Source organism: Psammomys obesus, unplaced genomic scaffold, assembly GCF_907164565.1.
Source record: "Psammomys obesus unplaced genomic scaffold, mPsaObe1.curated_primary_1811, whole genome shotgun sequence".
Taxonomy (NCBI): Eukaryota; Metazoa; Chordata; class Mammalia; order Rodentia; family Muridae; genus Psammomys; species Psammomys obesus.
In genome coordinates, this window is record NW_026596046.1 from 25,215,384 (window position 1) to 25,239,138 (window position 23,755).

General features: G+C 44.7%; 1 protein-coding gene across 2 annotated transcripts in view; it reads left to right on the plus strand.

The window, feature by feature from the left end:
* Positions 1 to 23,755, plus strand: part of Me3 (malic enzyme 3) — a 178,756-nt gene that overhangs the window by 112,366 nt on the left and 42,635 nt on the right. For both annotated transcript variants that reach the window (XM_055623496.1, XM_055623497.1), the window contains 2 exons: positions 10,506 to 10,581; positions 21,143 to 21,304. In XM_055623496.1, the coding sequence (XP_055479471.1) occupies positions 10,506 to 10,581; positions 21,143 to 21,304 (238 nt within the window). The remainder of the gene's footprint in view (positions 1 to 10,505; positions 10,582 to 21,142; positions 21,305 to 23,755) is intronic.

The window sequence follows — 23,755 nt, forward strand, 5'->3', positions numbered from 1 at the left end:
AGAGTAGACATTGTATTACTCAATCCTCAGGACATTTTGTAGCCAGATGTTTTGGCTACTTTATTGGGTTCTTTTTCCTATATTTCTACACCAACTCTATCCCTTCCAACCCCCAACACTAGGTAGGAGAGAAAGAAGGATAGAGGGGAAGGGGGCATAGATCTCTTTAGACTACTTTCTGCTGACTAGTGGCATTGAGTTCCTTGGGCCAAGTACAATCTTCTTCCTCAAGATATCTCCAACAAGCAACCAGCAACCAGCAAATGGCAAAGAGCAACCAGCCATCCAGCAACCAGCAAAAGGAGCAGCAGGGGACCAGCAGGACCAGCAGCAGCACCACCACCACCACCAGCAGCAGCACCACCACCACCACCAGCAGCAGCAGCACCACCACCACCAGCAGCAGCAGCACCAGCAGCCACAAGAGCGCCTCTGAGGCTCTATCATTATATACCCTCTGAAGAGTTCCCAGTATTCCAAATGTGAACCATCTTCACCTGGCAAAATCATGCCCTTGCTAGAGTGCAGGACAAATCATAGTCAGCTGCTGTGGTCAATCAGAAACAGCCCCCTATCCCACACCTGGGATTGAAACAAAACCATATTCCCAACATAACTGGGTTTTAAAGAAACCAAAGTTCTTACTACAACAGGTTGTATTTTATGTAAAGCAAGGCATCTATTTTTTTAAAATGGGTTTCATAGGATGGCAGCTTTCCGTAGTGCTATGTGTGTTTTTCTTACCTCTCAAATTTTAAATTTGATTTCCTGAGGTTAAGTAAGGAGACACAAGGAGAAATTGTAAGTAGCTAAAATTACTGTCCTGTTCCACTTGGTGGCAAGTAACAGTGGGGGTTCCTCTACCCCAGGTGCTCATCTGTGCAGCCCCAAAGGGTGAAAGGCATTCTGTGTTAGTTCCTCTAAGAAACCACTGGCCTTGATAAGTATTCCTGTTGTTGCCTGAGCTCTGCGATATGTGCAGCATCTTGGCAGGCAAATTCACTCAAATCCAGAGATGCCTGTGTACCTCAGAGCTGGGCAGGGCTTCCTGGAGCTTCCTACTTTCCTCCCTCCCTCCATACCTCCAGAAGGATGGTTTAAGCCCTCACCCAACTGTGAAAGGCAATGCCTCCTTGGAAGTCGTTTACTCTCAAAGAAGAGATTGAAAATGGAAGCAGCTGTGGCGTAGAGTGCTTCCTGGCACTTCCTTACCACCACAGTGCTCTGGCCGGGACCGTAGGAAGCCAGTGTTATCAGCCCTCTCAGATTTGCCATATGGACAATCAGTAGACAAACAAATATTAATAAAACTGGTGCATTGTGGGGCTTTGTGGTACACGGGAATTCTGCAGCCTTGACCTGTCTGTTGTTCTCGATCATCCCACAAAGAAGCTGAGGTCCCTATTTTACTGACCAGAAAACTATGGCACAGAGAGCTGAAGTGTCTTGTCCCAGAGCACACAACTAAAGGAACCACCTTCCTGCTATCTAAGAGACCTGTACTCAGTCTCCTCTAGGCTTTCATATCATCGTATTGGGAAGATGCCCATAGGGTGATGGGGCTAGCCACTGAGAACACAGCCTGTGCTCAGAGTGCACATACAGGGCCTGTTGGGTCTCTGGATGAGGCATCCTCACGAAAGCTTCCCACGTGAATGAATGGAGTAGATATTGCCCTTTTGTGACTTCTGCTTCCTTCCAAGTTGCCTGTGACCCTCATTCTTACTAAACATCAGCCCTTACAGGGATAATAGGAAACCTTTAGTCCCAGACTAAAGGTTTGTATCACCAGTCTTTTATTTTGCCCTCACTGGGCGATCCATATCATGAGAGGTTTTCTGACTGCCACACTTTATTTATGACCACCTTCCTCTGACACCAATAAAAGGTACTGCAACCACCGATCATGGCTTGAGACAGACTATCATTCTAGACAAATTGCTAATGTATAATCGTATGCTAACATTTACAAGTAAATTAGTATGAGCCTTCTGCCTCCATGATGGTGTGCCAACATCTGAACCCAGAAAAGCCGGCCCATGAGCCTGCGCTGCTAGGAACTATGCTGTCAGCGACAGGAAGAGCTACCATGTATTGGGTTACATCAGGCACTGCACAGCAATTTATGAAAGACACGGTGTCACTCTACTTAAATATTCAGTGTCTTATTTAACCCTTATGCCCCAGGTACACAGCAGGTGGGACTACTTCTTCCATTTTATATGTGAAGATCAGAAGACCAAGGAACAGAAAAGGAACTTGTGCACAGCCCTGTTGCCAGTGACTGGCAGTACCAGGCTTTGAGTCTGGGTGCTATGGCTGCAGAGCAGCCATGTTGATCCCTACTCTATGATGTCTTCCCTCTGGCAGTTCTCTCAGATGTCAGCTAAGCTAGGGGAAGCCTCTTACCACCCCAATGCTGTTTTAAATCCTCACTCCAGGCACAGAGCCTACCAAATAATTGTGTTCTCAGGGTGACGCCAAGCAGGGCTGAAAGGGGCTTCCCAAGGCACGAGGTGCTCTTTCTGAGGTCACTGAGGAGGAAAGCCAATGCGTGTCTGCATTCCTCGGCTAATAAACATCTTATGGAAGTGGATAGCAGCCATCCCAACTCCAGTTATTGCTGGAAATTTTTATTTCCCCTGAGTGAAAAGTGGCTAGAACTGAAAATAGTTTACTGGGAGCATTTCACAGATGCTTTTCAGGTGGATGATGAAATATCCCCCTCCTCTCTACCGGCCATGCGGCATCGGGGACTGACCTAACAGGAGCAGTGAAGGAATGAAGCAACGAAAGATATGAGGATGCAGAAAAACTTGGATGGTGAAGCTGCAGCACCCTGGAGGCTCACTGTGTCTATTATGTACAGGTGAACAGAGAGGCATGGTTGTTGCATACAGCTAAACGAAGAGGCGGGTTTAGCTAATCTCTGTATGAGCCGTCTCTGTAGGGGAGCAGTCTTCAAGCTGTAGCCATCCAGAGAGAGAGAGCTACAGTGGACGTTTTCTGCACATTTCGTCAACCTTCATTCTCACACCCCAGGATGCTTTGCCATTTCTTTGAGACTCACTCAGAGAAGGCTGTGTGTGCCTAGTCCCATGGAGCTGAGGCACTGGTGTTTTTAACATGGCTGTACCCTTGTCAACAGTACACAGTCATTCAAAACCTCACTGTTTTTCTACATCCCTCAAGAATCCTGTTGGGGCTGACGATCCTTTTGTTTATCATCATGATCCCTTGCCAACAAGAATCACAGAAGGAAAAAAAAACAAACTCAAAACCCACATCCAGCGCAATGCTTTCCTATAGTTTATTTTTTTTTAGATTGTTTATTTATTATTTATACAGCATTCTGCCTGCATGTGTGCCTTCAGGGCAGAAGAGGGTACCAGATCTCATAGATGGTTATGAGCCACCATGTGGTTGACTGGGAATAGAACTCAGGACCTTTGGAAGAACAGCCAGTGCTCTTAACCTCTGAGCCATCTCTCCAGCCCCTTTCCTATAGTTTATAATGCACTTTTTAAAGGCTCTTAATAATGAGTTCAAGGCTCTTCTCCACTTTTTCTTCTAACAGATTTAGTGTATCTGGTTTTATGTTGAGGTCTTTGATCCACTCGGACTTTAGTTTTGTGCAGGGTGATAGATATGGGTCTATTTGCATTTTTCTACATGTAGAAAAATCCAGTTAGACCAGCACCATTTGTTGAAGATGCTATCTTTTTTTTTTTTTTTCCATTGTGTGGTTTTGGCTTCTTTGTCAAAAATCAGGTGTCCATAGGTGTGTGGGTTTATTTCTGGGTCTTTGATTCAATTCTTTGGATCCACTATTCTGTTTCTATACAAGTACCATGCACTTTTTATTACTGTTGCTCTATAGTACAGCTTGAGATCAGGGATGGAGATACCTCCAGAAAAATATTTTATTTTACATGATTGTTTTAGCTATTCTGGATTTTGTTTGTTTGTTTTATATGAAGTTGGGAAATTTTCTTTCAAGGTCTGTAAAGAATTGTGTTAGTATTTTGATGGGAAATGCACTGAGTGAGGTAACCCAGAACCAGAAAGAAAGGCAGAGTATGTGTTATCTTATAAGTGGATATTGGCCGTATAATATAGGTTAACCATACTAAAATCTACAGACCTAAAGAAGCTAAACAACAAGGAGGACCCTAGGGAGGATGCTTAATTCTCATTCAGAATGACAAACAGGATAGACACCAGAAGTGGTGGAAGAGAGGGAACAGGATGGGCGCCTACCATAGATGTCCACTGAAAGACTCCACCCATCAGAGGATTGAAGCAGATGCAGAGACTCACAGCCAAAGAAAGAGGCAGAGTACAGGGAGTCTTATGGAAGAAGGGGAAGAGAGAAGGACCCAGAGGGGACAGGAGTGCCACAAAGAGTCCAACAAAGCCAAAAAATCTGGGCCCAGGGGGGCTTGCAGAGACTTATGCACCAACCAAGGACCATGCATGGAGAAGACCTAGACCTTCTGCTCAGATGTAGCTGATAGGCAGCTCAGGCTCCATGTGGATTCCTCAGTAAGGGGAACAGGGGCTGTCTCTGCCATAATCTCGGTTGCCTGTTCTTTGATCACTTTCCTCTGGCAGTGCAGCCTTGCCAGAACACAAAGGAAGAGGATCTAGGCAGTGATGATGAGATTTGATAAGCTAGGGTCAGATGGCAGGGGAAGAGGTCTCCCCCTTTCAGTGGACTAGGGGAAAGGGATGGGGGGAAAGGAGGAACTGGGAGGAAATGAGGGAGGGGAATATAAAATAAATAAATTGTTAAAAATACAAAAAATAAAAAATAAAAGCTGTTTGGGAAAAAAACTCTTAATAAATTTCAAAAGGGGAAAATTTTAGAGTCTGATCTCTGCTGTCCTTTTAAATATGCTTTAAAAGAGAGAGACTAAGGGACTCTTCTAACGTTTCATCGGGTCAGAAGTTTAAACGTAACACTGTTCAAGTACCCCTGCTGCCTTCTCCCTCATACTGTCAATACGAGGGGCTGACTTTAGTACACCAGATAAAGTTCCCCCATGTTTGCAATCAGCCACACACCACTTCCCTCAGCTCTAAAGCCAAGCATGGACGGTACCCTTCACACACGTGCTCCTCCCAGCCCCAAAGCGTCCTGCTGGACCTCTATCAGGTTTCAGGGTAGAGAGCGAATGTTGAGGGAGAGACATTTCCCAAACAAAGCCAAGAGGCCAGAAATGTGCCATGGTCATTACTGTGAGTTAAGTGATTCCCCTACGGCCGCTCAGTGAGACACCAGTGAGTCTGGGGCTGTACCCGGTTATCCTAGTTTGAAGGAATCAGCTTCTGTGGTTAAAGTAGCAGAGAAACACTAACCAACCTGGCTGCCCTTCATAGTTCTTGGCTGGGAGTCAGCCCTTTCACAAAAGACAGGTTAGCAAGAGAAATATGGAATTTAACCAGTATAGCCTAAAGAGTGGTTAGAACTTTAAGCTAAAATGCTGTTTTCAATAAAACAAAAGGGGGCAAGGGGCTCCTAAAGGAAAGAGATTATGAGATGTCCACAAGGGAAGTAAGCAAATGAGATGTATAAAAGTTACTCAGGAAACTTTGTTGTGCTGATAGGAGTTCTCTTGCTGTTAGAAAAAAAGGAGGGGATGCATTGAAACAAATAGAAATTGTTAAATAAATGTAAATCTTCATTACAAAAGAAAACCTGAGCCTGATGTAGCACCCACCACCTTTAATGCCAGCACTCAGGAGACAGAGGTAGGTGTTTCTCTGTGAGTCAAGGCCAGTGTGTTCCACATAGTGAATTCCTGGCCAGCCAAGGCTACATAGTGACTCCCTTTCTCAGATAGATAGGTAGATAGATAGACAGACAGACAGACAGGTAGATAGATAAACAAACAGATAAAAATTTCTGCCTTCATTCTGGGTCTGTCCATGCAAAACACAGCTTGAACCACAAAAGTATGATAAGACATACTTTATCCTGGAACCACAGTTGAAAGACCATGGCCCAGGAGCATGGATTCACATCTCCTCAAGCACCATACTGCAATATAGTAACAGCTGCAGGAAATTTTTATAGTCACAGAACAAAGAGAAATTATAAATCAAGGCATTCTTCAAATACATTGGCAGGAACATCAGGAAGGTAGGTTATAGCACAGAAAAAAAATGTTTTACTCTGATACAGGTTTCAGATGTTATCAGATAGCATTCTTAGCTTTTTCATAGGATAAGAGTTCTATTAATACATTCCAAAACTTCCTGAAAAAATCAAAAGATGTTAGGTCAGACACAGAGAGCTGAAGATAGCAGAAGATAATCTGGCAACATTCCAAACCCCCATAATCACAGTTTTAATCAGCCTTGTAGAACACAGGTCTGGCTCTTTTTTTTTTTCTTTCCAGAAAACTTCAGTTCACAACGAAATCACTCAAAATAGTCTCTAGGTGGAGGAGGCATAATTCAGGGTGGTATGTTCTAGTACTCTTCACCTGGAAGCCATCAAGCTTTACGAATGAGTTCATTCAGATGCTTACACTCACACCCTTCAAAATAGAACCATGCACCCCAAATCTTCAGTGTGTTTCTTTTCCTTGGCCCATCCACCATCCTCTATGCATTGACCAGCACTACCCACTGTCATCCAGTTCACAGGATCTATTCAGTGCACACACACACATTGCCTCTGTGCCAACTCTCACCTAATTCTATTTAACAATTTTCTCCTTAGTCACGTGAACATCTTTATCACCTACTGATTCACGTCTCCATTTGTTCAAAGATAAAATACTCAGCATGTATTAAGAACTAAACAGGAAGAGATGGTGCTGAACAATCTCAAAATAGATGCAGACCGTGACTTTGTGATGCTCACATTCTAACGAGGGAGTGTTAGCCAAGGAGCCACACAGTAAATATGTCTGTGCGTGCAAGGGTAAGGGACTTGAAGCTCACAGCAAGAGCCTTCTATCCTGATTTGAAAATTATCAGGATAATGACGGTGAATTAACTTCATGAAGCACAGGGTATTGAGCAGAAGGAAAAGCCTGAACACTGGGAGGTACAGGGAAGCATGAAGTCTGGAGAGGAACCCACTGTGGCTGTCAGCTAGAGAATGAAGGGAATGAGTCTCTGTTTTATCTTGTCTTTGGGTCGCAGTGGTGAAAGGCTAGATCATAAATTTGGTCTTAGACAGGTAAGTTTGAGTGCCTTTGTCGTGTGTCAGGCAGGCAGTTAATACAGAGGTCTAGAGCAATTCCTTTGAAGTGTGTGTTGATTTTTGTCTCCTCTGGGTATATTTTCTAATAACTGGAGACATTTATTATTGTGGTGGTGGTGGTGGTGGTGTTATGGCAAATTATGAGGTACTACTGGCATATAGGGTAGAAGTGAGGGATGCTGCCAAAAATCCTGCAAGGCTCAGGCAACCTCAACCCACAGAGCTAAGAATTCTCTAACTGAAAATGACACTAGCACCCAAAATGAGAAATTCTAGTCTTCAGATATTTGAAAGTCAGTGTCCAAATGCCTCTGGCATTGATGAGATCCCATAGAGGAAGACTGAAAGTACAGAAATATTTGAGGAATGTTATCACAAATATGGCTGGCGACCAGCATAAAAGTAAGTAAGAGCAGTCAGAGGAGGAGAACTCAAAGAAAGGTGACTCACAGAAGCAAACATTTGGGGGTAGGGGAGGATAATAAAGTATCAGATTCTATCAAGAAGCCAGAGAGGAACTGGAGAAACAGCTCAGCCATTGAGAGCACTTGCTGCTTTTGCAGAAGGCTAGAGTTCAATCCCCAGCACCTTGATCAGACAACTCAAAAATGTACCTTCAGCTCCAGAAAATCCTGCACCCTCTTCTGGCCTCCAGGGGCACTGCACACACGTGGACCATATAAACACATGCACACAAAACACATATACACATAAAACATATACTTCTTTTTAATTGAGAAACCAGAGGAGATGAGGGCTGAACAGTGTTCATTGCATTCAAAGAGGTGAAGGTCATTGGAAGTTTGGTAATACAATGCTAATAAAAGACACACTACTATGTGCAGAGAATCAATGGAAGGAATAAAATGAAGGCAGCTTCTGCAGAGAGGTTGGACTTTTTGCTTTGGCTTATTTTGGTTTGGTTTGGTTTGGTTTGGTTGGTTGGTTGGTTGTTTTTCGTGATAAGAGAGAGGAAAAAGAATAGTCCCCATAAGAGATTGACATTTGGGATACTTTGCGAAGGATGGAGAGATAGCTCCATGGGAAAAGCACTTTCCATGCAAATGCAAGGACTTCAATTCAATACCCAGCACTTAAATTTAAAAAATGCTGAGGGCAGCAATGAACAGCTGTCATCCTAGCACTAGGGAGGCAAAAATAAGGGTAGCTCTGGGACTTGCTGGTCACACAGTCTGACCAAAGACTGTTTTTATAATGCCAGGTTCACAGGACCCTCAGAGACCACCAGGAGACGACTCGATGCAATAGCAAGAAAGCTTTATTACGAGAGCGATCGAACTCGGGACCCAAGTCTCACTGATGCAGCAGTAGAGAAGTGGGACCTCAAGCTCTGAGTAAACAGGGTTTTTAAAGGGAAAGACTGTGAGCAGGGGGTTTCCATGACAACAAGCAGAGGGACCCATGTTTCCATGACAGCAAGCAGGAGGGCACAAGCCTTGACGTTACAGGATTAGGTAAAAGTTAGAGGGGCGAGGTGACCTTCTCTCAGGCACATAATCAAAATTTCCTAAGGCATATGATCACAATTCCTATTCTTCTAAACTATATCTGAAACATTGGGGAGAATTTTCCCAGCCGATTCCCAACCGATTCTCATTGATTATTGCCAGGGAGATTGTCTCTATTTTCTATGAAGTATTTATTCTGGGATATTTCCTGGAGGCTGTTGCTAGGAGAGTTAACCTTGTTTTCTGCCAAGTGCACATTCTGTGATATTTCCTGGTACCTGAGTTCAGCTCCCAGTCAAGATGGCTCTCTATTTCAAAATGGAGTTATACCCAGGCTAACTTAAAACTCATTTTAAAAAAATAAGGTGGAAAATCCATGGTTTCAATCTCTGACTTTCACATGCAAGTATGATACTTATTTTGTTTTGAAAATTCAAACATAAACGAAATAAGCAGGTCATTGTAACGAATATCTCTTGTACCCTGACTTCTATAGATGCTGGATTATATTTTGTTTCTCTAAAACATGGTTTGTTGTTTTGTCCTCAGAGAGTTAATTAAACTGAACTCAAATTCTAAGCTCCACCTGCCCAAATCAGCAAGAACTGAGGTCTCTGCTCAGTTCTTTGGGCTTCTTGCTGAAACTAATTTTGTCAGTGACCCTGTGTATTCATTTCCAATCAATGCCTGAGCATTTTTATGCACACTTAAGAGTCCCTTCTCTTTGAGATTTTTTTCCCTTTCAGATTTTCTCCCTTCACTGCTCAGTTGCTCTTTCTAACTCCAACTTCGTTCTCAGGTACCTCAACCTGTAAGTGTGTGAGTTTCTGTTGCTTCAAGCTGTTTGAAGATTGAGCTGCGCTCAGGCAAAATAAACTACAAAGCTGCATATCTCAAAGAATAGTTCCTTGCTTTCATAAAGCAGATGCTCCTCCAGGTTGTGCCACCATTTGGCCCAGCTCTATTGCTGTAAACCAAAAACACATATTTCATAGCGTATCAGAAACATAAATGAGTGATTTTATAAAAATGGTCTGAAGAAGGGTTATTCTGTGTTACTACCAGAAGCCAGGGGTTTTGTTTCACTTTTATGGTGATAAAGACTTGAGCATATAAGTTTTATGTGTTACCTACTAGAGTGAGAAAGAGAGACAACGGATCCCCCAAATCCCACATATTCTTTTATCCCTAATCCTAAAGCAGAAGATTCATATCTGCACTCTTTAAGTCTAAACATTCTAAATCAGGCAATAAGCTATTAAGTAGACTATGTTCCATTATATTACATTTACAATAACACCCTCTTCGTAGACTGGAAGGCTAAGTTTGAATTTGGTATTGTTAGACTCCTGTGCTGCAGAGAAAAGCGTCACATGATAAGCACCCACCCCGTTTTCCAGTTGCCAGCTACATCTCCTACCTCAGGGGCCTGGTGCATATGTGTCTATCCTTCCCAACCCATGTGTCCATGTTCTGACCATGGCCATGTGGTCTTGCTCTGGAGTAAGTACCTGGAGAGCAGACCCACATAGTTGACAAGGCAGCTGTGAGGCTAGTGAGTGAGGGGATTCTGGTACAGATCTAGAAAGAAAAGAAGATGCAGCCTCTAGAGTAGATGGTTCCATGTGGACATGCCCTTGACCCATTGTACTCCTAGTCCTATGAAGACAAGCAACTGAAGGAAAGACACCAGAACACTCCAGAGCTTTGAGACAAAATTCATCTTCTTTGGGTCTAAGGCAAAAGAGCTCATGGTCTTTGTTCTGTTTCTACATTGACTGCCTGGTTTCTTTATGTGACATGTTTATTTTTCCTAGTGGGCTGTTTATCACCATTCATGACAAGGGCCACCTTGCAACAATGCTGAACTCTTGGCCAGAGGACAACATTAAGGTATGATCGTGTTTTCATTGCTATTGCCCCACTGTTGAAGGTACCATCTGTACTGGTGTTATTTCTACCTATGAAATGAGCCATTTTGATACAGAAGGAAAGGTAGTCCCCCCTTTTTGCAGTCCCTGATCACAGACCTTCTATAGCCACCCACATATGTATCATAGAAATGAGATTTGCATTAACTATATATCTAGATAAAATTTGTTCTTAATTAATATTAGTGTAAAGAAATGCTCAGCATGGACTTGATAAGCTAGGCTCAGATGGAAGGGGAGGAGGTCCTCCCCTATTAGTGGACTTGGTAAGGGGCAACAAGAAGATGAGGGAGGGAGGGTGGGATTGGGAGAGACTGAGGGAGGGGGCTACGGCTGAGATACAAAGTAAATAACCTGTGATTAATATAAAAAATAAATAAATTTAAAAAAATTAAATTAAAAAAAAGAAATGCTCAGCATGTATTGAGTACCTGCTGAATGCACTGTACCGGTTTCCTTGTGTGCATAGACAGAGATCAAGCTTAGACCTCTCCTGGAGTAACAGTTATTTCCTAATGAAAACAAGACAGTAGCACAACAGACTCCCCTGATGGAACATAAGCAGAGCATATGTTCCATAAACATGTTCCAGAACATAAAGAGCTGTGGGTGGCCACAGAGGGAGAACTTTAATCTCAGGGAACTCTGGGATAGCTTTATGGGGAAACGACCTCGGAACCGGGCCTTGGATTGAGGGTTATGAATATATGGGTGACGGCATTCTGCATGAAGAGAAAAGTTTATGAGGAGCCCCAGGTAGCACAACAGAGAGTATGTGTGCAGAATGACAAAGTGAAGCTGCCACTGCTTCCCGAATATCACATCTCCTCAAAACGTTTAGGGAGAAAAAGATGAGACTCTAATACGGAATGCCAACCATATGGTGCTCCATGTGGAGGAGTTTGAGGGATCTGGCATAGGGGGCAATTATCTTTCCTGGAAGCGACATGAGTGAGGCTGATGGCTCCCTAATGAGGAAATTTCCAGCCCAGGGATCAAAAGGTGCTGGAGCTAAACACTGTGTAACTCTGGGGCCCACTGCTCCCATCACCCTGGCTCCCCGGGCAGGCTACAGATCTCTACTGTCTTATCTGCGGGGTCCCTCCTCCCTCTGCCACTGCTAGTTCCTGAGCCCATCCCTTCTCACCAAAGGGGACCAAATAGAGCTTCTTTCTACTGGCCTCTATTGGTTTTCCACCCACATCAGGCTCTCTCTAGGCAGTGTGAGCATTCAGAACAAGAGTAGAAAGGGTTAGGACCTTGGCTCTGTGCAGCCAGGTCTGAGCCGCAGCCAAGGTTCGGTTCTGGCCACGGTGAGTGATTCATCCTCTCATCTCCATCTGGGTGTGACTTTGCCCTGTGCTTATCCGCCTGGACTCCAGTTGTGTATAAGGCCTTGGCCTTGAAAGGTTTGGCCACTGTCCCAGGGAAACATGTTTCCAGGGTGTGTCTAGGATGAAACTATAATAAAATATTGAGGACATTAAGGGAAGCCAGCTCGCTCATTGGGGAGTTAACTTTAGGTAACTGAGTGGGCACAATGCTGAGGTCCTGCCCACTGATCTTTTCCACATGCCTGGACATCTCAACCACGGAGAAATCTTGTGCATGGTAGACCCTCAGCAGAAGCTTGCCAAGGTGAATAAACTCAGGCAACAGCTGCATTAAGCATCTTCCATGTGCCAGGCAGTGTGCTGGGACTAGAGGTAATGCATACAATACTTTCAGGTAAATTATGAGCAATTAGAACAACTAAAGAAAACTTCTCTTCCTCAACTGGAAGTAAAAAGGTACCCTCTCCTCCAGGCTGACACAGGGATCAAACCTCGGGTTTCAGTTGTTTTCTTCTTGGGCAAAATATGCACAATTATTATCAGGTCCTCCTAGAGCCCCTGCACAGATGTAGCCCATAGGAGCTCAGTTTTCAAGTTGGTTCCCTAGTTAGGGGAACAGGGACTGTCTCTGACATCAACTCAGTGGCTGGCTCTTTGATCACCTTCTCCTGAGGGTGTGGGGTAGCCTTATCAGGCCACAGAGGAAGACAATGTAGCCAGCCTTGATAGGCTAGGGTCAGATGGAAGGGGAAGAGGACCTTCCCTATCAGTGGACTTGGGGAGGGGTATGGAAGGAGAAGAGGGAGGGAGGGCAGGATTGGGAGAGGACAAGGGAGGGACTACAACTGGGATACAAAATGAATAAATTGTAATAAATTAAAAAAAATTTTAATTTCCAAAATGAAAAAGAAAAGGGCTTGGTCTTCTGTGTGTCGTGGCTGAAAAACAAGAATGTGAATTCAAAATAAAACCATAGGAGCTAAGTAGCTTATTGACTTCAATATGCATATTTTGAGACCCTTCTAAATACTGGATACAAATTACCAGAGAGGTGGTGACAGTGATTAGAGAATAGAAGCAGAGGTTTATGGTCTCTCTAGGGGACGAGTGTCTCAAGTAATCCCCAGATTGACAGCCAGACTAAGCAGGGTATAAGGTACATGGGCTGATGTGGGCTGGTGAGTGACATCTAACTCAGCTGTATTTCGCCACCCTTCAGTAAGCATGTCCTCGGAGGGAACTCCCTGAAGCTCTGTGATAAAGCTGTGCAGGACCAAGCTCAAGGAGCTTGCACACTGGTTAGATGGGCTTCCTGGAAACCAGGGCAGAATACCATGCCTCTGCCGCCAAAGAGAGGGACCCACAAGACAAGGGGAAAGTGAGCCACAACCTGCTCAGCCTCCCTCCCCAAGAGGCTCCAAAGAGGACAGGCAAATGGCTGGGACAGCATGCACCCTTTATTCCCATCGCACTTAAGAGAGACTCCAGCGACCATATGCAAAAAGCAGCCCTGATTTTGCAAGCAGACACATGAGGGTTCTGATCGTGAATCTTCCCCTTGCCTGTGAGGTATGCAGATAGCCCTTCTGAGCTTCGCATTCCTATTGTGGATGAATCATAACAGTGTCAGTGGATACTGAAGAGTGCACAAATGAATATTGCCTTTATAGGAGATGTTGGAAGTGGTTCTACCCCTGTAGCTATGCAGGACCAAAGGGCAGCCAAGGAAACAGAGGTTTCTCCTAGGAATCAGAGGCCACAAATGGGTAGTCACATACCTTGTACCCAGATATTCTAGGTTTGGCCCTTGGTGGTTGTTAAAATTTTTGAATTTATAGGCAATATTTTTAAATCATATTTCATTTAAAACAATAAATATAAAAGCACTTGGATTCTTGGCTTCACTGGGAAAACTAGGCACTCTGAACATAGAGCCTCTGTCATGGTGTGTAAACAAACTAATAGGAACTGACTGGCCTTTCCCTAACCCACCCCACACTCTATCCTGCCCAACTCAAGAGCCTTCTCTGAAGGTTCCCTCCCCCATCACCCAAGGTGCCCTTTTAGAAGTTCAGAATGTTCCAAGTTGCAGTCTTTCTTGTTCCCTAAGAAAAGAGAGGATGAAGATTTCCTCACTTCTGTAGGAACTCTCCACATATCACCCCTTCAGAGCTCACAGGGCGCATCTTCACAGGCCCCTGAGCTCAAAGCTCAGGAAGGATTCCTTTTGAAACCCCCAAGCTGAAACCTGAAGGGTGAGTAGGAGGAGGGGACATTGCTGAGAGGAACATGTAAAACACGCAAGAGTCACCCACAGGGCGAGGCCCCTCTCCAGGCTAAACCTTGTCACTGAGCTCCTTCTCCTCCAGCAGCTGGACCAGACAGGCAGTTTCTCAGGGCCTGGGAAGTCTTTGGGTTCTAGTGTTGCTGGCTACTTAGCTAGGGAGGAGGATTCATTTCAGGGGAGCTTTTGAATCAATTTGGAAGATTAAAAAATAACTTTCTGTGGTTTCTTAGCCAGAAAGCAAGGAAACTGAAATGCATGAGATAACTATGAGGAACCCTGGGCTCAAGCCCAGGACTATGAAGCTTTGTGGACTTTCCTCTTCAAGAAGGAAGTCATCCAGAGCTGTCCAGCGTAAATCAGACAAAGGATTGAGAATGTGCAGAACCAATGTGCTAACCTGTCTCCTTCCCCGGTGGCCATTGCCCACAGCAGGAGAAAGGCTCAACTGAGAACTCCTCTCCCGGGAGTCCTAAATATCTTTCCCAGCCTAGTACCAATACTTCTGGTGAGGGAGGCCTCTGGTTGGTGGAGGGAAAGCAGCATCCTCCACCACTAAGCACCAGCCACAGATGTGTTCCAGCAGGGTTCAAATTGCTAAGGCCAGGTGCCTACTGACTAACTGAATATGTGTCACATTGGAAAGAGGTGTGGCTTCTGGGCAAGGTGGCTCAGGTAGAGAAGATTTTCCAAATGGCTAAGAGCGGCAGTAGGAAATCCTTCATTTCTAAATAAAGAGCAACCTTGGGTAGACATTAGCAGCCCAAGTTCCTGCGGGATGAAGATTTCCTGGTTTGCAAAGTGGTTTGCACAGCTTCACTCATTGGATTCTCTTGACAACCACAGGACTTCTTTTTATCTTTGGCTTGGAGACTAGGAATCTGAGAGGCTACGTTCTTTGCAAGTGAGGAGTGGAATCAAGCTCTGAAACTAAGAAATGTGTGTTATTTATGCTATGGAGTAGGGGAGAAGGAAAGCGGGGAAGGGGGGGTGAGAAGGAAGGACGAAACAAAAGGAAGAAGAAAAAACGGTTTGAAAATTTTTGCAGGCAGCCCATGATCACAGCTACAAATCTAAAACAGCCCAAGAGCAATTGAGGACTCATCATCTTCCAGTCAGTCTTTGGTTAGTGAATCTAAGGGATATCCCAATAAATCAGAAAAGGTCATGGGTCTGAGGAAGGCAGGCAAGAAAGAACATAGCATACCATCTTCCAAACATCCCAATTTGTCTAAGAAACGAAGGATGTCATGACTTTTCCAAGAGCCAAATAAGGAAATTGGAGTTCTATCATTCCAGAAATTGTTGCTGGCTTTTCAAACCTGAAGACACTGCCGAGACTTTCCCTAGGCCCTTGGCAACCCAGTGAAGTAGTGACATGGTTCCAGCATTAATTCAATTGCTGTCAGGAATAAAGAGAGGCAATATCTTCTCTCTGAACTTAACTATACTGGCTTTGAGCGCTGGCCAGCTGAGAAGCCACTTGATGCACTGTTGGAACTATCGTTTGTCTGACTAACTGAATATGTGTCACATTGCAGGCCTCAGAGCCGATAGCTATGGAATCAACAACACAACCTAACATTGCCCCTAAAAAGCTTACAGATATTATGAAAGACATGGAAACATGACTACTGATAGTACAAGGAAAGGAGTGATGGCTACTTTGGGCTAGAAAAAATGTCCTGGAAATTAAAGGAAAAGAGTGAGAAGCCCAGGAGGAAGCTTCATGAACATAAGTGAATTGTAAATTGTTCCTTGAACCACACAAAAATAGTAGAATTCCAATCAAGGAAATGAAAGAGTTGATGAGTAAAAGGCCACATATTAAGGGAGGTACAAGTCCCATACAAAACCAGAAATATTTTAGTTAGGATGGAGCATGGAAAAGACAGAAGAATCCAAAAGGCAGAGTGGCCCAAAGGTACATTAAAATCTTAAAGGTCAGTCTGAGAAGATGCCTAATCTTTGTTTTCTAGGAAGACAAGGAACTGATGCATCCAGGTGCTCTGTAAAAATAAAACAGGATGGAGAGACTTCAAGAGAACAATCAAAAAAATCATAGGAGTGGTTTATGACAAGCAGATTGGCTAGTCACAGGCAATAGAAACAGTGTGAGGATCATAGAACAAATGCCAGAAGGATGGAGCAGGCCAGAACAGCAGAACTTGACAGCCCGATGGGCATTGCTGATAAAGCCCACGGTTGACAAGGAAAAATCAAGGAAGGTTGGGCGGCCTTGTGCCTGGAACATGTGAGGAAAGAAGGGGGAAGGTGAACTGGACAGCAGCTCTTCCTGGGTTCATCCTAGGACTCTGAGGGGAAGACCACTGATGAGAAGAGAAAGAATCAAAAGATGCGTCAGGGTGACTGTGAGGGCTGAAGACTCAAGCTGGGAGACTTATTAATCACAGCTCCTTACATACCCCTCGAACAAGGAAGGAGAAGACAAATGAATGAAGATTATCAGACAGCAGAGTTATAGGGAATTCAGAGCAGTTCTGGCTCCTCTTTTGCAAAATACGTGTTGGCACACAAGCACAGCACTTCACATCTCTGTGTCTGGAGCATTTGGCTACAGCTTTACAGCAAAATTGTCCAGCTCTACGCTCTGGCCTCAGGGGCCTCCAGGGCCCTGGCACCAGTCCATTGCTGGCCTTGCCAAGCACGATCCTGAAGGGAAACAAAAGCCCAGAGTTCTGTGTTCCATGCATAGGACCCCAAAGGGCCTTTAGCCCTTCCTAGCCCCTGACAGGGAGGCAGCAAAGTAAAATATTTAAAAGGAGAGAAGGATATAAGAATTCATTTGGATAGGAAGTGATGAGATCTGAGAGAATTGGACATACAAATGGCAGTTTCCAGCAGAAGCATTTTGGGTAAGTCTTGGTACCCAACAAGTTCTTTTTCTTTTTTTTTATTCTTTATTAGTTACACTTTATTCACTTTGTATCCCCCCTGTGGTACCCTCCCTCCTTCCATCCCAATACCTCCCTGTCTCCACCCTCTGCGTGCATGCCCCTCGCCAAGTCCACTGATAGGGGAGGACTTCTTTTCCTTCCTTCTGATCCTAGTCAATTAGGTCTCACCAGGAGTGGCTGCCTTGTCTTCCTCTGTGGCCTGGTAATGCTGCTCCCCCTCAGGGGGAGGTAATTACCCAACAGGTTCTTAATAAGGTGGCAGAGGGTATGTGCATTAGATGTAACAAGTGCTAACAGTTCATAGAAAAGAAAACTTGTGGCTGGAGGGATGGCTCAGTGGTTAAGAGCCCTGGCTGCTCTTCCAACGATTCTGAGTTCAATTCCCAGCAACTACATGGTGGCTCACAACCATCTATAATGGGATCTGGTGCCCTCTTCTGGCCTACAGGCAGAACACTGTGTATGTATAGTAAATAAATAAATAAATGGAGAAATAAATAAATAATCTTTTTTAAAAAAGAAAAGAAAAAGTCCATTCGTCCAGCTGAAGAAGGGCAAGAAAGATCCTCTAAAAAAAAAATGAATATAAAGGCTGAGAGAAAGATGCCTTTTTCAGAGTGAAGAGTCCACTACCCGGATGCTGCAATTAAATAGAGAGACACAACAATGATAACTTTCAGAAGATATGGTAAACAACATAAAAATTTCATAGGGGCAATTAGAAACCAGTGAAGGTCTTTGTCTTAGCTAGAGTTTCTGTGTTTGTGATAAAACACTACGACCAAAAGCAATTTCTGGAAGAAAGTGTTTATTTCATCATACAGCTTGTAGTTTACTACAGGAAGACAGGACAGAAACTCAAGGCAGGAACCTGGAGACAGGAACTGAAATGGAGGGCATGTGGATCGCTGCTCACTGGCTTGTTCCCTCATGACTTGCTCAACCTGCTTTCTTATAACACCTAAGACCACCAGCCCCAGGGATGGCCCCCGCTCACAATGGGCTGGACTGTCCTACACCAATCAGCAATCAAGAGCATGTACTACTGACTTGCCTGCAGGCAAATCTTGTGGTGGTATTTTCTCAATTGAGAGTCCCCTCTTCCTAAATGACTCTAACTTGTGTCAAGCTGAAGTAAAGCTAGCCAGCACAGCCTTTGATCCTAGAAATTACATGATTAAAAATGAGCTTTAGAGACAATGAACATGACAGTGGTTAGCAGGAGGGACTAGAAGAAGGAAGAGGGGCCAAGCAGTCTGAGAAGTGGTTTTACCAAGTTAACCATTTGCACAGTAGGACTGAAAATTGACGATAGACAATGAGGCATTCAATTGGAAGAGTCGAACATGCAGTGCAATTCCCTGTAACAATCCCAGGCTGGGAGACGGCACTAATGGCCACTTCATTATTTTAGGATTGTGGGGATAATGCATTAGAGTAGTTGGCTGCTTGTGTTTAACCTTGTGATTTTTTGTTGTTGTTGTTACTGTTGTATGACTTTTCTAAGGAGACATGAACAAACATTCACCCCAGATAGGGCACTAACAATAGATCAAAGAAATGATCCAGCCTAAGTATAGCTTAGTGCACCAGTGAGTTTATTGGGAAGTATGTTTCATGGGCTACTTACAGGAGCATAGGTGACTCTCAGGCTCTGCATCACTGTAAATCCAGCCCAGTAGGTGATAACTCATGAAAACTGCATCCCTGGAGCTCCCTGCTCAACTTGCAGGCAGTTTGGCCATTCAGGGAGTCTTTTCTCACCAGAGATTGTCACAGTTTATATAATCTTGGGGAAGGTTCTTGTGGTTCCTGTAACTTTCAGGAACTTCCTGTAAGCTTTCAGGAATCCCTGAGCCTTGTGTGTTGTGTGTTGTGTTCCTGAGTCTTAATCCTTCTCCACTAGAGGGAATGCTTTAATTCAAAGCAAATAAGTACACAACAGCTTCCCTCTAAAAAGAGAAAAAAAAAATCCACAGAATGGGAACCTGAATAAGTAAGCTTTGATTTTGTCAGATGGTAGAGAAACATAGAGTTTGGGCCTCCAAAGGAATCATGAGGACAGGCTCTAGGTGGAAATGCTGCCAGGAGGAGGTCAGAGGCAGGTATCTGAGTGCTAAGGTGAGGTGGGACTTGACAAGAGCACAGCTGCTTTATCCCAGTGAGAGAGAGAGCAGTAGAAACACCTCTAAACCAAAAACCCAAGGCCTGACGAGGAAGAGTCCCACACTTGCCAAGGTTACTTTGACAAGGCATCTAGACTTCCAAGATAAGTAACATGGAACCATCAACCCAGTTACTGGAACTTGGCTGATACATGACAAGTATATGTAGACCAGGAAGGTTTCAAGCTTCCTCTTGCTCACTGTGTGTGGAATTAACAGTCTAGGACATTCCTGCACCCAGACCATGAGAGAAGGAGGCAGTGTGAGACAGTGGTTCTGATCACTCAACACAAAAGCTACAGAGCAATCTGAGAGGAGAAATAGCATGATTTTCATAGGTCTCTTGCACTCTCCAAAACTCACTTCCTGAGGTTGAGGAGTGTTTTTATAATCTTTGCACCTTTTTCTACAAAAAGACAAAAGAAGCCCATGTGTGTTTCACCCTTGGAGAGGTAAAGAAATGGGAAGACAACTTTGCGCATTGAATCACAAGCTCTTCCAAGGCGAGCATGAATCTTCGTCTCTTTATCCTAGCATTGTCCCTGCATAGACAAACTAAACCTTTATATGCCCATTGGCACTACGGGGTCACATCTATAGCTCAGGGCTAGTCTTCAATCCTGGTCAAAAGCCAGGTTTCAATAGATGGATGAGATGCCTATAGACTTAACTCTTGTAGAGACAACGGGGGCTTGCTGCAGTGACATAGAAACAACTTCACTGTCACCCCAAGGCATGACCCTTGGCCTGACGCTGAGGACCCTTCGCTGATTTCTCCCTCACTTCGCCTTCTGCCTTTCCTATTATCTACACCTGCTTGGTTCGCACACACATTCTACACACGTCTGAAATTTCCTTCCTATGAAAGGTGCTCCATTCTTCCTGACCCCTGACAACTGTTTCCTGTCCAGTGACTGGTATGTGTATCCCCCACATAATCCACAAGAGCGGGTCACCCTACAAGAATATCTCAATCTCTACTGTCCCTGCATTGTCCTGTTGCATTCAGGCTTCTGTTCGGAAGCTATAAGGCATGTTAATAAACATGCCTCCTCTCTCATTTGGGTCCACACACATTTAATTTCATAGGTAAGCAACCTAAAGTTCCTTTCACCAGGATATGTCTTACTAGCAAAGAGGTGCTTCATAAATATTTATTAAGTGAATGAATAAATGAACATCCGTCATGATCATATAGTCATATCGCCATCACCATGAGTTCCATCAGAATCTGTCAAGTGATAAAGGTAAGATTTGTACCAGATCTATGTCTAGTCCATAACTGACCCTTGGTGATTTGTTGACAAAAAGTTATGTGCATACAACCCGACTCCATAAGAAATCGTGATTCTGGGAAACATTGCAAGCTCTGTTCTCTGCAAATTGGCCTCAAAATCCTGCAGCTGTGGCAGCAGCATGGAGTTGCTTGCCTTTCATTTTCTTCTTTCCTTAGATTTCTTGCTTTTTGTCTCATGCCCCAGTTTGCAGGCTGAGACTGTCCAGTTTCTCAGAAAGAGGGAGAAAGAAAGAGAGAGAGAGACTAGCGGGGATGTCTTCCCAGCTGTTTATGCAGTTCCCATCCCAGTCTTCGGAAGGCAAGGAACGCTGTCTGTCATTTGGCTTCAGGTTTCTGGCCCACTTGCCAGAAAGGACCAGCCACCTGCGGTTGATGACTCTCTCTGGCCTTGTCCCAGACAAGCTGCTTTATTCCCAGCAAAGTCAGCGGGTGTGCCGACATCGGGCTAGCTGCTAGGCCTTTGAAATGAGCACTTTGTCATGGAGGTGGTACTCCTGACTGAAGGCGCCCTGCGGTGTTTTCCAGGCCGTGGTGGTGACTGATGGAGAGCGCATACTGGGCCTGGGAGACCTGGGCTGCTACGGCATGGGCATCCCTGTGGGCAAGCTGGCCCTGTACACAGCATGCGGAGGAGTGAATCCACAGCAGTGCCTTCCTGTCCTGCTAGATGTCGGCACCAACAATGAGGTAACAGGCTGTCGGAGCCAGGAGCTCTTGGGCCAGAAGGAAGATGAGGTTGAGGAGGGCGTGCTTTTGTGGAATAATTATATCCACATGGGTTGTTTCTTTCCCGGCATCCCCTTGACCTCCACTCTTCCCATGCAGTTGTGAAGGAGAGGACTTTCCGGGTTGCTCAACACTCCCAACCCCTTCTGCTTCTGAGTCCCCTTCCTTTTTCATCTTCCTCCTCTGTGCCCAAGATGCCCTGGACTCATTGCTTCTGTGATTCCATGCAGTTTGCAGCCCTCCTTGGGGAGGCCTCTTTGAGAGAGCAGCCAGTGGGAAGACTGGTCTCTGGGTTCTGCACTTTGAATGCACGTTGTCTCCGTGTGCGACCTAAAACTCAAAAGCGAGGCCACAGGCTGAAGTGTCTGCGACAAGCAGATGCGTGTCCTGCAGATCAAGTGAGAGAAACTGAGCCAAGCCACGGGTGGCTCCTCCTGCAGGATTCAGGGCCTTTCTCACTGACGGAGCTCACTCAGCCCCCACTCAGGAGTTAGTCTGTTCTGGGTACCACCATGGCACATAGTTTCTCCCTGTAACTCTTGGTCCTGTGGCTGGCAGAAAAGAAGTGTCTTAAGAATTCCTCCTCTTTTTCATTTCAAAACTGTTTGCTTAGTTCAAACTCTTGAAACAATTTAGTTCTGCTTTTCACTAGGCAACAAAATATATCTCTGTCCAGTTGTCATGTTTTGTAAATTATAATTGGAATATGTGACTCATATAAATAATGAGTTCTATTATGGGTTTTTGTTGTTGTTGTTGTTGTTTGTATGGGTTTTTTGTTTTTTGTTTTGTTTTGTTTTGGGCTTTTTGAGACAGGGTTTTTCTGTGTAGCTCTGGCTGTCTGGAACTCACTTTGTTGAACAGGCTGGCCTTGAACTCACAGAGATCTGCCTTCCTCTGCCTCAAGCGCTGGCATTAAGGGCATGAGGCACCACGCCCAGCCTCCACTATATTTTCAAAAATGTCTATAAAATATACTTCAAAGGAGTTCCTTCTAACATTTATTTTTGGGGTTAAGATCAGTTTGTGCTCATCTTTTAAAAATTAAAACCACAGAAGTAGTAAAAGTAAAATATCAATCACATGATCAGTGCTAATATAAATGCATTTGTATGTACACGTCTCTACATATATATTACATTCTTATGTTTTTCCTTCCAGCCTTTTTCCCCCCTCCAAATCCTTATGAAAACCAAATTTGGAGTTACATTGCCTTATGGTTCTTTAGCCTGACTTTTGAAGTTTGACATAAGTCATGAGTTTCCTCTCGGGTCTGTAATCATCACTCCACTCTGCCACATTTAGTGGCAGCACGTTGTTCACAGACGCAAGTCTGCACAGCTGTATATTCAGGTGTTTCCGGACTTCTTGCAGAGATCAGCTGTGCTCTGGTACCCATTTTGCAATTCAGTCATTGTTCTCATCTCTAATGTTTCTGGAGGACAAATTCCTAGAGGCAGAAATATTGGTGCTAATTGTCTAGATTCACGGGATGGGTGTGTGTACATACACGTTGGGGTAGCAGTATGAGGAGGCCAGAGAAAAACCGTTAGGGCTGGCCCTCCTCCAGCACCGTCCACTCTGCTGCTTGAGACAGCCTCGTACTGGGATCTGGGGTTCAGTGACTCTGGTGGGTGGGCTGGCTAGTGAGCTCCAGGGATCTGCCAGTGTGCTCCCCCAGTGCTGGGATTGCAGGTGTGACCTGCCACGCCCAGCTGCTTTTTATATGCTTGCTGGGGACTCAACTTGGATCCTCGAGCTTTTGAATCCCTTTACCCACTGAGGTGTCTCCATGGCCTCTGTTGTTCATATTCTTGATTCATGCTGCCAGCAAGGTTACAGCTGTTTGTATTCCACAATGATTTATTTAAAGAAAACCGATTTCCTCTTCTTTAGACACTATAATCTGGGTTTCTAAAAAAGAACGAGCATTGTGAGGGAGCAAAGAAATGCAGCTTCCTCAGATTCCACCCGTAGATGCTCCTTCCTGAATTGAAGGAGCCTCAGGGAGACCTTCCCTGAGAGCCAGGAAATCATGGGGACAAGGGGTAGGCAGTGGAGGGTCGAAGTGGGGAAGGACCTGGATGAAGAAGCAGAGGCCTTGTCCCCAGTACCACCAATAAGCTAGGTGAGTCACTGTCCCTCTTTAGACCTGATCCCCTAAGAGCAATGCTGCCCTCTCTAAAATCTCTTCTTGCTGAGCCTCCTGACTGGCATGAGACAGGGGACTGGGTGGTGCCACAAGCCTTACAGCTGCTCAATAAGGCTAGACCTCAAGTTTTGCTCTAAACTGAGTTCATTTTCCCCAGCCAGATATTGGAGTTTATACCAAACAACTACAGAAGCTGTTCTCAGCCTCAAAGAGTGTATCATCTCCTCTGTAGATGAGCACAACAAACCTTACTTCAGTCA